General features: G+C 36.4%; 1 protein-coding gene across 2 annotated transcripts in view; it reads right to left on the bottom strand.

The window, feature by feature from the left end:
- FAM114A1 (family with sequence similarity 114 member A1) overlaps positions 1-13,536 on the bottom strand; it is a 31,058-nt gene that overhangs the window by 14,119 nt on the left and 3,403 nt on the right. For both annotated transcript variants that reach the window (XM_086888529.1, XM_086888530.1), the window contains exons 2-6: positions 13,152-13,525; positions 12,280-12,367; positions 3,717-3,830; positions 3,452-3,558; positions 1,738-1,872 (exon numbers count right to left, since the gene is read on the bottom strand). In XM_086888529.1, coding sequence (XP_086744655.1) covers positions 1,738-1,872; positions 3,452-3,558; positions 3,717-3,830; positions 12,280-12,367; positions 13,152-13,525 — 818 coding nt within the window. The remainder of the gene's footprint in view (positions 1-1,737; positions 1,873-3,451; positions 3,559-3,716; positions 3,831-12,279; positions 12,368-13,151; positions 13,526-13,536) is intronic.

The following is a 13,536-nucleotide window of genomic DNA, read 5'->3' as shown; positions in this document are numbered from 1 at the left end:
GTGACAGATTTTATTACTATCTGATTCTGTGTGTCTAGAAGTAGTAATAAAATCTGGGACAATATCACACCTGCCAAGCTAAAATTCTAGAGATGAAATATCTAATTATTTTTGATAATTTTCTTTGATAAAATATTTATATAGTACTCTAAGCGGGGTTTTCCTAATGGTAATTGCTAATCATCTCTCTTTAAGATACAATGAACAAAAAAACCAATCTTGCTTATTTTTTTCAAAAGCAATGTCAGCTACAGATAGCAGATAATAAATTTCACTACCAGTTATAATGAAAGACAAAGGACTATTTCATGTGCAGCCTTAAAAAGCCATGTAATCCATTCTGCAGACCACAAAATGGGAAGAGTATAATTTTCAGGACCTATCTACCAACTTCCATAAATAATGCACCTACATAAATATTTCCTATAAAATATTCTTAGCAAATACTAAAGTCAGTTTTATGTGATAGTGGGACTGACAAAAGAGACTGATGACTTAGACCAAAGGTGGGGCAGAACTCCCCTCTATATACTTGGGTATATTTTGGTGTGTTTTTAATACACTTCTATCAGTGTATAAGAAGGATAGAATAGTGTATCCAATAGGATCTTCTTCCTTCTATTCATGGACAAAATGGCCTCTCATGAATTTCCTACAGTAAAGATGGCAAATACATCTGAACTGTACATTAGGTCACATACAAGTCTCTGAATACAGGTGAACTCCCACCACTTGAAGTTCCAAGTTGTTATCCCATCATTCAAAATTCCTACAATATTGTCTTCAGTGATTCATTTAGTACAAAAGACTTAAAATGGTACATTTTTCCTCTGAAGTCTCCATCTTCAAAAGTTAACTCACAAGGTTGTATGAACAAATCACTGAAAAACAATAGTGTGATCCATCAGAACTGATTTATGTTGTATTCTGCCTCAGACTTTGTGCAAAACTATGCATGTTGTTAAAGGAGACATTCACAAAAGCTCATTTTAACCTTGTGGACCTTAACAAGGGTTAATTGCTTTTGATCTACTATGACAGTAGAAGTCTATTAACTCTATCAATGATGAATATGACATCATTGAATATGACAGATGAAACACCTCAAAAGAAAAACCTTACTCTTCTCTACAAGGAAGTAAACATACAGCAAACATAGCTTCTTTTCAATGTCTATTGTTTTCCCTCCTTTCAGCATCTGGAGAATTTAAGTAATTTTATACTGACAGCATTTATACTTCTTGCATTCTTCTTTTGTTTTTATTGTATCTCTGAGCTTTAAAAACACGTGAGTCACAACTGTGTAAGGGTACTATTAAATTAGATGGACACTGAGATACAACTTTTTACCTGTTTAATTCCTAATGAAACATTAGCATTACTGACTTCCAAGGAAAACAGTATAGTAATGTTTATGCTGGAAGATATCTATCTACAGCTGTTACCAAGACACCAACAATTTGATTTTGTTTTCAGAGTGTAATGATTTATCACCACATATAACACCTTATTTAAATCAGCAATTGCATATGTAATTATGCAGAAAAGATGATTTTACATTATCTTTTGTTGTTCTGTGAAGAAAAATGAAGTAGAGAAACTATAAAGCATAATATTTATTTCCATAAGCCCAGCCAGCATCTACTGCAATAAATAAAGCCTCTCCCCGAGGCATGTGAAATTCTGGAAAAAGAATGTGAAATTGCATTGACAGAGCAGTATTTAAATATATCCAACCTGAGATAGTGAGACTGTTCTTGCCATAAGTGTTTTGGTTCTCTTAAATCCAGGATCACTTTCTGCAAGGACATTCATGGTTGTCTTCCCAATAAATTCCAAAGCATCTAAGCCTCCAGATAACACACTTTTCCCCTGTATAAAATAATGCAATGTGGTTATTTTCTTCCTAATTTAGGCTAATATGAACTGTAAAGAGGAGTGCTTTTGAAGACATCATCTTTGAACATTCAGGTCCCTAAATTTTCTATACTTTATCTAACAAGAGGATTGATTCATTTACTTTGTTCTGGATACATTTTCCAAAAGAAAAAAAACAAAAACCTATACAAATATTTCCAGTTAATTAAACTACTTACACCAGAGGAAATGTAACAATTGTTGTAAAAAATAAAAAATAAAAAAAAAGAATATATCATAAAAGGGCTGGAGCACATCTCCTGTGAAGACAGGAGAAGATCTGACAAGACTGGGGCTGTTCAGCCTGGAGTAGAGAATGCTCTGAGGAGACCTTCCAGCAGCCTTCCAGTACCTAAATGGGGCCTTATAGGAAGGCTTGAGAGGGACGTTTTGCAAGGGCAAGAAGTTTTCGGACAAAAGGGAATGGCTTTACTTTGAAAGAGGGCAGATTAAGATTTGATATCAGGAAGAAATTCTTCACTATGAGAATGGTGAAGCACTGGAAGAGGTTGCCCAGAGAGGTGGTGAATGCCCCACCCCTGAAGTATTAAAGGCCTGGCTGGATTGGGCTTTGAGCAGCCTGGTCTAGTGGAAGTTGTCCATGCCCAAGGTAGGGGCATAGGAATCCTTCCAATCCTAAATATTCTGTGGCTCTATCATTCTATGAATGCCACTTTAATTTCATCCAATGACATCTGGTTTGTAGGAACTTGTTTTAGACATGAATAATATGGAGCCAAATCCATCCTGGACAGAATACTCTGCCTTACCTGATTTTTAAAATTTTAACACTTGTGATGACTCTGGAACTGTCTATTTAAATATGTTTTTCTATGTCTTCATATTTTGTTTGTAAACTGAAGAAGTAGTTTCACTGGCTAAAGATTTCCATTTCAATCTGGATTGTGTGTGTGTCAGATACTCAAATGCTGATGCAACTTGATATATAGTAGAAATCCCTACCAAAGTCTCCAATGGCATTACAGGTGACTTACTGAGACCTTAAGTGATTCTTTTTGTACCACATTGATCACTGATGAATCAATGAAGTCTCTCCAAGCTGCCTACAAGCACATTTCTCTTATTTGTAAATCTTGTATAATGCTCAAGTAATCTTACTGGTGGTCAGCTGTTACAAGCCACATCATGCTCCAGGTTCTGTAGAAACAGTCTTAGGAATAATCTATAGGAATCTCCTTCTGTTCCCAAAATCTTTGATACTAGAGTGATGAGGTAGTCAGAGTGAACAGGATAGACAATAAAAAAGAACTGCCATTTCATAAAACTGGCTCAGTGGGGAATTAATCTTCTATGCTTTTGCAGCCAATGTTTAAAGTCTCTTTTAATTTCAAGTGAAACACCATACTTAAATGTGTAAAAAAAGTTGTTTTATCATGGAAAAGACTCCCAAACAGACTTAAAAAAGAACTGTTTTTACGAAGACCTAAAACTTAAAAAATGTGACCTACAGTGAAGTCGAACATAAATATAATGAAAAATAACTAGAGCAGAGAGACCAGCTAAAATGACTCACTGTGTTTTGTACAGCGCTAGTGATAGCTGACAGCATGCCACGAGATCCAGATGAAGGAGAAGAAGGAATATTTTCAGAAGAGTTTTGGTCCAGAGAATCTTCTGCTTCTAACAAAAGAAAATAAGCAGGTTACAGCAGCATTTCAATCCTGCAAGTCACAAATTACAGTGAACTGGTTTCTGCGACCAAAATCTTACCATTTTTAAAACTGAACTAATTTGGCAGGGTAAAGAGTTTTGTCCAATTTCAGTGGACTTGAACTTACGAGTAAGTGGTGTTTCAGCTGCAGGAGGCTCTGCTGTTTCCAGAGATGCTGAACTTGCACTATGAATTCTTAGGGTAGTTCCTGCTTTTTCCTTTACTGCTGTTATCCCATGACCTGTAGCAAAGGCATATTTTAGACTATATGATTTGAAAACTCCTTACTAGCAGTGCACAGTGTTCTTATACTTCATGAATTATGACAAAATATCTATCAAACTTACTTCAACTGCTTAATTTTCTCTAGGTTAATAATTCACTTCTTCTACTATATTTATATTAACTGAATATAAATTAAAAAGCTGAAATATAACACAAATTATGCTCAATCTGAAAAGTAAAATTTATTTCAGTGGTACACATAAGTTTAGTTCCCTGATTTTCAAAATGCTAAATATTGTATTGCAATCAGTTTAAACAGAAACTCACAGTCCTCTTAAGGCCATAGGGTAGGACCTCATGTAGTTTTCAGAATCCTAGAACAATTAACCCAAAGTTAATGGTTGTGTATGACTGCAAGACTGAAGCAAGGAATTCCTTCTTCAGTCCTCTGCATAGGCGCTATGTTTTTAGGAATACTGACTCCAGTCCTCAAAGTTATTTCAGGATTTAAGCTCCTTAGCTTCTCATTTGAAGTAAAATTCTGAAGTGTCTCTCCCCAGAGCTACTATTTAAATACACTTTGTAAAGTCTGCTGATATCACTTGACACAGGCAAAACTATTGCTCCAGTGGCAGGTTATCACCTACAGAGATGTTACCACCTTTACATGGTTCATATGCAGTAACTCCCTAGCCCTCTATTAAAATTATATACTTTTAAAAAAAAGTATAAATGTTGCTATCTTTTTCATCTGAGTATTTTTGATAGAATATTTTTGCCTTGTTGGTTTTCTATACAGAGTTTATTTACACCAGTAGATCACAGAGACTGGTAATATCCCCCTATAGGATAGGGTAGACTGACTGGTAGTCAGTCAAGGGAGGCACTATCTTACTAATCTGCACCAACTGTAGTTGAAAAGTGCTGCCCTTAAGAAAGACTACTCTAAAATTGTCTGCCTATTTTGCTTCTGGCTATGTGCACAATATATATATTTTATACATATATATATAAAAATGTGTAAATATATATATATTTACACATTTAAGTATACCCATTATATACTTCTCTCATTACAAGCAATCCAGCTGTTAATCTTCCTTAGCTGGAAGTTTCAGTGTATCAGCTGAGGTGCAACAAGTAAACAACAAACCATGTAAGGAATATTTCTTTCCAACACAAAATGAAATAGTTTCAGCGACAGGATTTTATTTTTATCTTTTACTGTACACTGTTAGTGCATCTTGCACGAAACCAATCACTTTTAGCATCGGGACAATCCAGAATGCTTTGACTATCTGCCTAACGACTTATAAGAAATGTTAATGACAATTTCATACTTTGGTTAAACTGAACTGTAAATAGATAAATTATTTCATAAAAGGCATTAATACAGATAGGCAGGCAGATATCTAGACATCTAAGGCACAAAGTTATGCATAATGATTCATTATGTGGTGTCCATATTTTCCCACAACTGTGTGCATTCTATTAGAGTTCACAGCAAAATAACCTATCACTTGCCAGTGTTCTGCAGCACTCTGAATAAACATATACATCTATATCTGTGCGTGTAGTGATACAAATATGCTTTTGAACATCTGATTCAAGAAAGAGGCAGTAAATCTATTTGAAATAGAGTAGAAAAAAAGGAACACTTAGATTTATGATCCTGTGATTTCCAGATGAAATACACATCAGGCGGTCTGTGACTTCAGTAATTAATATACTCTAGACATGAAGCAGCACCTCTGAAGGATCACATACAAGAAAAGTGGACTATCTGGAGGTAAACACAAAGAACAGATATCCCCTAAGGAACAGACCTGCAGAGACGAGGAATTTCAGAGGCAGCACAAGGTCCTAATCTTTTATACTGTAACAGCCTAGACAGAAAAATGCTTTTATCTGTCTAAAGAAAATATGACCTTAATCTATTTTATCTGTGTCTTTCAAAAAACGGCAGTGTGTTCAACTGTGGGGGTCATATCAGGTTATGCACCACAATGTTTAAGTCATTGCTGGATAATTTCTTGACTTTTGCAAAGTCTATTCCAATGCAGATACTGGAGAGCAGTGTACTGCATGGTCTAATCCCAATCTCCCACATATTTTAATGAGCTCAATGAAAATATTAGCACAGATGGATTCTGGAGTCATTTGTTTAATCCCCAAATTCCTGGGAATCAAATCACTATTAATTGTGCTTTTACACTAATATAATAGATACTGCATGTCACAGTCCTTTCCATTGCTTCTGCTCACAACTTTTTAAATGAGCAAGAGTTTTATTTGTTTCATTGACTTAATCAGCTTGACTTGGTAACAAAATACTATGGTCCTGTAGTCATATTAAAAAATACTATAAATTTTGAGCAAAAAATTTGAATTGTCTGCAAAAGTCATGCATTTTCAGATCAATTTCCCACTTTTTTTCCTGTGATTTTTTTTTTATAGCCTTGAACTGGTTCCCGTAGTTTTGCAGACAAGTTAACACATTGATGAAAAGAAAGCACACAGTTGCTGTATTGATATTTACTGACCTACAAAAGGCAGCATTTTCGGGGCTGTGGTTACATGCACTAGAATAATAAATAAATACTCCAGGTCAGCTAGGGGTGGCTTTGCTGAGCTAAGCTATATGGCATGTATGTTTGACTGAAGCAGCAAAACCAGATGAGATCAGAAGACCACAATTGAAGCAACCATTAGATACACATACATGCACAAACAGAGCAGAAATACATGTTGCCTTGGAAATGAAAATGATTATTTGTAATTTCAAAAGGCACAGAAATAAAAGAGGTCATGGGAGAGAAGCCTACAATTCAAAGATGCACTCATTTTGTTACGCTGGTTGTGCTAATGCAACTGAGCTGAGACCTCTGACATCTCCATTTACTCTTCTGTAACAGCAGACAGAAGAGCTATGCAATGGGCATTGTTAACTGTGAGCTTTTGGAAGAAAGCACGCTTTTTTCCCTGTGTTGCTTTTGTTTCTCTTGCCTCCATGATTTCTTGCCTTTCTATTGGCTGGAAATTTCCACAGAATATCATTGTTCATGTTCCTAGCTGGGATCTCTCATTTGAAAAGAGAGGTTTTGCTAACACTGTCTAACAATATGACCTGCCTTTTGGTTTGCCAGATCTGCCCAAGGCCAGATTACAGCACTCACAAATGTTGTAGTCGGATACATTCCACTTCACTGCAAGCTGTCTTATCTTCCACCTCCCAGCTTAGTAGCTTCGGATTCCCAGCAGAGCTGAGAGAGGCAGACACCTCTGGAGGGCAGTTCACTATGTCTGAAACCTAAACCACTCTGAATAGGAATCACTGATCCCTTGTCCATCTAGTACTCACAGGCAATTGGACTCTCTGATTCAGTGGTACAGGTGGGGAGGAGTTTGTCCCTTGCTACCACACTGCCTTTGTAACCTGTGTCCTACCATGGGAGCACATCTAATGAAGAACTGATAAAAATTTAGTCTAGTAACATGAGTGAAGTCTCATCTAGCTCAAGCTAAAGATGAAGACCAAGGCCTTAAATGAGCATCTTTCACCAGATGAGGAACTGAGGAACCTGAAACTGGCTGGAAGAGAATCACACCAATACATGAAGTATTGGGATGTTGAAAATCCAGCTGTACTCTGGATTTGTACACTAAAAAGTGGGACCTCATTGTGCTCCCTTTTAGGCTATCCCACTGGCATTCCATTCTCTTCAAGCCTTTACAAAATTTCTCTTCCTTGCAGTTAAAACAAAAAAAAAAAAAACCAGGCTAGATTCTTATAATACCTATGTATCTAGTCTACAAATGAGGAATAACTCAGATTAATCTAGTAAATGAGACTAGATTTAGATCTCCTTATTGCAAGCATAAAAGGTTTCAATAATAGCAATAAGCATAAATGTTGTTACACCATTTTATCAGTTCTCAGTCTCTTCTAGATATGAACCCATCCTAAAAGACATAAAGAATGCAAAGGGGACTGCCAACCCCAAATGCATCCACATTTCCTTCCATTTGTTACTTGCATTCAGCATTCTTAGAAAGGACTAACTAACTGTAAAAAAGGGCTTTGCTGCTACAGCAGCTGAGAAGTATTATTTACAAAACAAGTTGTGTCCACCATGTGATTTCAACCCAAAGCTGTTTTCCCTTAATCAGCTGAATTTATGAAATAAAAAAAGTCTGAAGACATTAACTATCCTCTTTATCATCACATAAAGTACAAGCGTAACACCCAGCCTTCTTTTTTAATATTCTACTCTACTTTGCAACAGGGGAATAATATCTATGGAGAAAAGACATTTGCAACATTTGAATACTTTAGTTTCACATTATCTCCAGCACTGGCATTTCTGTTCCACACAAAAGTCAACTTAAGATATGCAATGGAGATTATTGCACATACCCATGCACAATAATATCCAAGCTCATGAACACAGTGACATCTCAACTGACATTTTGTTCTGTCATACTGAGTGACAAAAAGTGCTTTTCAGCATACCAAGGGAAATTATTGGTGTCTGATATTTTCATGTGCTATTCTCATAGTTAAGGAACTAGATGAGAATATATAAAAGAACAAAATAATCAAGATAGCAGAACATTAATTACAAACAATACATTAGAAAGATGCATTACGCAGACTTATAATACGAATTTCAGGGATCATGTGAATCAAACTGCTGGGTTATTTTTTTATTACTTCGTGTGAATGTATTGACAGGTGCCTAGTCTTAGCCACAGTCCTAAAGGTAAAACGCCTTAAACTTACACAGAGTGAAGCATTTGTATATAGCATGACAGAGAACAGACTTTCCTTGGAAATGTGGCTCATTGAGCACCATAACTTCAGCACCTTATGAATGCCATACCTCATTGAAAACACCACAGCATATGAAAGGCAAGGCTTGCAGAAGGTAGTCACTTTCATTAAGCTAGCAGATAGATTAGTTGGAAGAAAAACCAAAGAGCCAAGCTTTAAAGCATAGAAGCTATTTTCAAAATGCAAGTCACAAGCTGCCGGTACAAACTGCAAATATATTTTACCTCACATAAGCCCTGGGGATAAAGAGTTTGCTGTTACAACTAAGCTAACCTAATGGTTTCTTGGTGCAGTTATGGGAGGTTCTACTCCTCCCCATATTCCATGCTTGTCTCTCTGCTTGCCCTGGAACTGGTCTCAAAGAGTAGGTTCAAGGAACTGATGAGGCAGAAAATGCATTTTTCTTTCCTCTAGAGTTATTCTTATGTCAATTTAGCTTCCTGAACTGGATTAGAGGGAACTCAGAAGAACATGAGTGCTGGTACAGGGAGAAGGAAGAAACATGAAAGGAAAAGATAGATGAGGGACTACACATTTCAGTGACTACTACCCATTAATCGATTCAGCTGCAGTAGTCACCCTCTCAAGCAGGATAGCTTTATCAACACTGTTAAAAGACTGAATTGTGTAATGGCTGATTTACTGAAAAACACAATTGAAGAGACTAAAATGGCAATAATTAGTACAAGCTGATTCTCCATGTCACAATAAGCCTTCTTCTTGCATTTCATCATTCCAGCAACTATTATAGTGGTTCTGCTCCACTGTGATTCCACAAGGAGCAATCAACTTTCTCACACCTTTTAAAAACAAAAGAAATCTCTTCACCTTGTTGATGAAGCTGATTCAATAGTTTGCTTAGTGTGACATCTAGTGTCAAGACCCCAGACATGGTTCAGGCAGTGACTGAAACTAATCCAAAGGCATTGCAGATTCTGTTGAGTAGAGGAGTATCACATCTCCCTTGTCATGGGGACCTCAATCTAAATAATGTCAAAATAATGTCAAAGCCAACATATATTTTCTTTGGAATAAAAAACTACCACCAGAACAATCCCTGGCTGTATGTGCAGAGTTACTTAAAGGAGGATGAGAGACAAATTATATGGAACAATATATATGAGAGACAAATTATATGGACAAATTATATGTACTGTGTTATTATTGGGGAATAAACCACCTGTTCTAAACAAATTATTGCCATGCATTAAAAATGCTCATGTGTTTGTGAATTCTTTATCAGTGTTTGAAGGATAATGAAACTGAGATAATTGGAACAACATTTTAATTCAGTCTTAAACAGGTAAGGATGCAAGAAAAATTAATTACAGGAAGAAGAATTATTCACTGAAAAAACCTACCCAGGGATATGTTAAAGTCTCCATTGCTGAAGGTTTTCAAGATGTGACTGGACAACATGCTAGACAATCTCATCTAGATGCATAAAGCCTTTTCCACAAAACCCTCGACTAGATTACTTTTCAAGGTACCATCCAACCCTCACTGGTCTATGATACTCTTTGTTAAAAGCAGAATATATTTGTTTAAGCTTTTAAGATATTATTTAGTCCACCTCAAACTGTTTCTGCTATTTTTACAAAGTAAGATTTTGAAGAAAAATATGAAGAATCGTAAATATTGGTCATATTTCACCAGACAAGCAGCTGTGTTGTGCAATATGATGACAGAACAACAGAAAGATCACAGACTGAAGGTGTTGCTGCTAAGTCTTAACTCCAAGAAGGCATTTTACTTACAGAATTTGCTACACTGAAGGAATAGCATTTACAGTCCATTTACAATGGACTGGTCCATAGCAAAATTATTTTCTGGTGTGGAATAGGAGATGAAGTGTTGGTTGAACTGATCCAATATTAAATGGAGTAACTTGAAGGGGAAAAATAAATATATAATAATAAAGCTTATAGAAATTCCCAATAGCTTTAATTTTTTTCCACTATCTCACCAGAGAATTATCATACTGAAGGAGGTATGTCTACACAGTATCTGTCCATGAGAGTGAGAGACAGTAAATATTTCACAGGATCAAGCACGAGTTTTCTTAATAAACAACTAGGAAATAAGCCCTCTGTATCAGGACTGTAAAATATTACTTGATGCATTGATTTCCTGGAACAAATCTAAGACTAGCTATGTGGTCTTCCAAGTTACCTTGGGTTCACAAAACATGGAAGAACATACATTTGATTTCTGCTTAATTCAAAGTCTATTTTGTTTAACACATTCACAAAGTTAGATTCAAAATTATTAGAGGGTAACATGGAAACTCAACCTACCCTGATACCAGGGTCAGGAAGTCTGTCTATGCTGCAGATTCCAGGAGACAGGAAAACAGGGGGAACTGCTGCTTTATATACATGTAGTTTTAGGTGCTTTCCTAGTTCTTCTTGGTCACTGCCAGAAACTAAATGGTAGATGGGTCTTGAGTGGGAAACAGTGCAACCATTCTGATCTTGAATTAAAATTATTCTAAAATTCTCCTTTTCCTTTTCTGCATGTGGATGCTCTTTTTCCAAGGCGACTTGTTCCAACTGGAACAAAAATGCTCATTTTTAGAGAATAACAGTCCTAAAAATGTATATTTATGGTGATGACATGCCTATTTACAATAGACATCACACGACCTTATCAAGTCAGACTGCGTACACAACAAACTTGTACCACACACCCTAGAAACCCATTCCAAATGTAACTAGAAATGTCAATTGTTGGATTGTATGAAAGAAAATGTAGTTATGTACTCCTGACTGGATGTTACTAAAAAAACAAGGAAACTTCCTTCCTCTGAGAAGCAGACAGAAACTATTTACTGTCCATGAAAGAGAAAAGAAGGAGAATATTTGGCCTTATGTGAGATCATATAAACTGTATCTCTATTGAACTCATTTTTAGTAACTAGCAATTAATTTTAATTCCTAGGTTCATCTTTTAAAGGTGTTCTGTGGATCCCTTATGAGAACTGACTAGCTAACAAATTTTTTTGTTACAAAATATTTCTGGTTTGTGAGAAATTATTTCCCACTGGTAACTACATATTTCTATGCTTCGCTTTTTGTCTGTGAGTTTTCAAAGAGCAATAATTAAGTTTTACCGAAAGTTTTCACGACATTTTGTACTGATCTACTATGGGAAATGAGAGTATAGGGAGAGGGCCCATGTATCAATACGTTGTTCTACTGTCTGAAATCTAGTGTGACAGCGTGACAGTTTCACTGGGTGGCAATGAAAGCTGGAATGATTTACTAGAAGTGAATTCATGTTGTGTAGGCAGAAGTCAAACCTGGCATACATACCATTAACACACATGAACATGAATCTGGGCTGCTTTGACTTGAGAAACCATAAGCCTTTGGCAGATAGAAATTGTATTGAATTATGGATCCTTTCTATGAAGAAGTCACAATCAAGTAATTCATTAACTTTACAAACAAGCCTAGAACCTTGTCCATAATTTGAATAATTAGGAAGGTCCATCTTCCTCTTTAAAAACATCACGCTTCCCAAGTTTATCAAGGCAAAATTGTCTATGAATCCTTAAGATGCAATACTAATCTGCCTAATGACACATGAAAATTATTATTTCCACACACTTTACCAACAGAACACTTACCCACTGTGGCAGAAGCTGATGACAGGAGAGACTTTCCCCAGGTACCCCAAGCTCCCCATCTACTTGCTTTAGATGAGGAGTCTGCAGCCTGTAAGAACAAAAATGTTACTCTACTGTCCAAAAATCTTTTTCTCAAATGGCAGGAGGAAACACAAAGAACCTATCAGGCAACAAAGTCTAGAGTTTAATAGATGACGACAGATTGGGTATTATGTGGAGTTCAAACTTTGTACACAAAAAAGCAGAAGCATAGTTCACATCATCTACTCCTGGAAGAGCCTTAAATTCCAGAGATGTCTTCACAGATGCCCTAGTATTTCTTCAGGAATCCAATCCTATAATGCCATACAAGTTCATTAGTACTAATATTAGGGAGAGGCAGGAACCTGTCTCCTTACTGGGTTGGATGCAGGAGCCAGAGTTGGAGGCTTGTCTACCAAAGTCTCCTCACATGTGTAATTCAGTAGATGTGCACAGGGAACTCCCAACAACTGAGTTCAATAAAAACACAGCCAGAGGAGGTGCTGCACACCTTTTACAGTAATGGGTAGTGTAAAGCAATTATTAGTATTCCACATTTAAGACATGTTAAGAAATTGTTGTCTCAAGAATGTCTCAAATAACATATCACCTCTACACAATGCAAGTTTTATTGCAACCAAACTTGAAAGACCAAATTAATACCATAACAGCAAAGTGAAATTAAACTACTCCTATTTTTCAAAAGCTTGATGTTGCAATTTAATTTATTCCTATGCAGTTTTTCTGCATAACTCCCAGGTTTTGGTGAAAAACAGTACATACGTTATACAAAATCTGTTCTTACAATGCAGGGAGAGGATGGCTTTTACAGAAAAGAAAGTTTTGCTTACTGGATTGCTTTGCTCATGTAGTGCTTCTTCCAATTCAGGTTCTGTATCAAGGCTTACAGTCTCAATGCACTCAGTGGGCATGTCTCCAGTTGTCTCTTCACTGGAAGCCAGGCTGGAAGGCAGACTTTCAACAAGTTTTTCATTTAAAGTGTTTTCATTAATTAACGTGTCTCCTTCCTCTCTATTACTGACATGCTGAGTGACCTGTCCATGTTGATCTTGTTGACCTGTCCATGTTGACTCATGCAAGTTCTCAGCTTCTATGAGGTGTGGTACTGATTCGTGAGACAATACTTCATTGCTGGGCATTTCCATTACTTCAGGTTTTTCTTCAGATGGGGCACCATCTGATATGTCCTCAGACATTTTCAGTTCTGAATATAGA

The sequence above is a fragment of the Cyanistes caeruleus genome, chromosome 5 (assembly GCF_971803275.1).
Source record: "Cyanistes caeruleus chromosome 5, bCyaCae1.hap1.1, whole genome shotgun sequence".
Lineage (NCBI taxonomy): Eukaryota > Metazoa > Chordata > Aves > Passeriformes > Paridae > Cyanistes > Cyanistes caeruleus.
The sequence above is the reverse complement of the archived record's forward strand: the minus strand, read 5'-3'. Positions and strand labels throughout refer to the sequence as shown.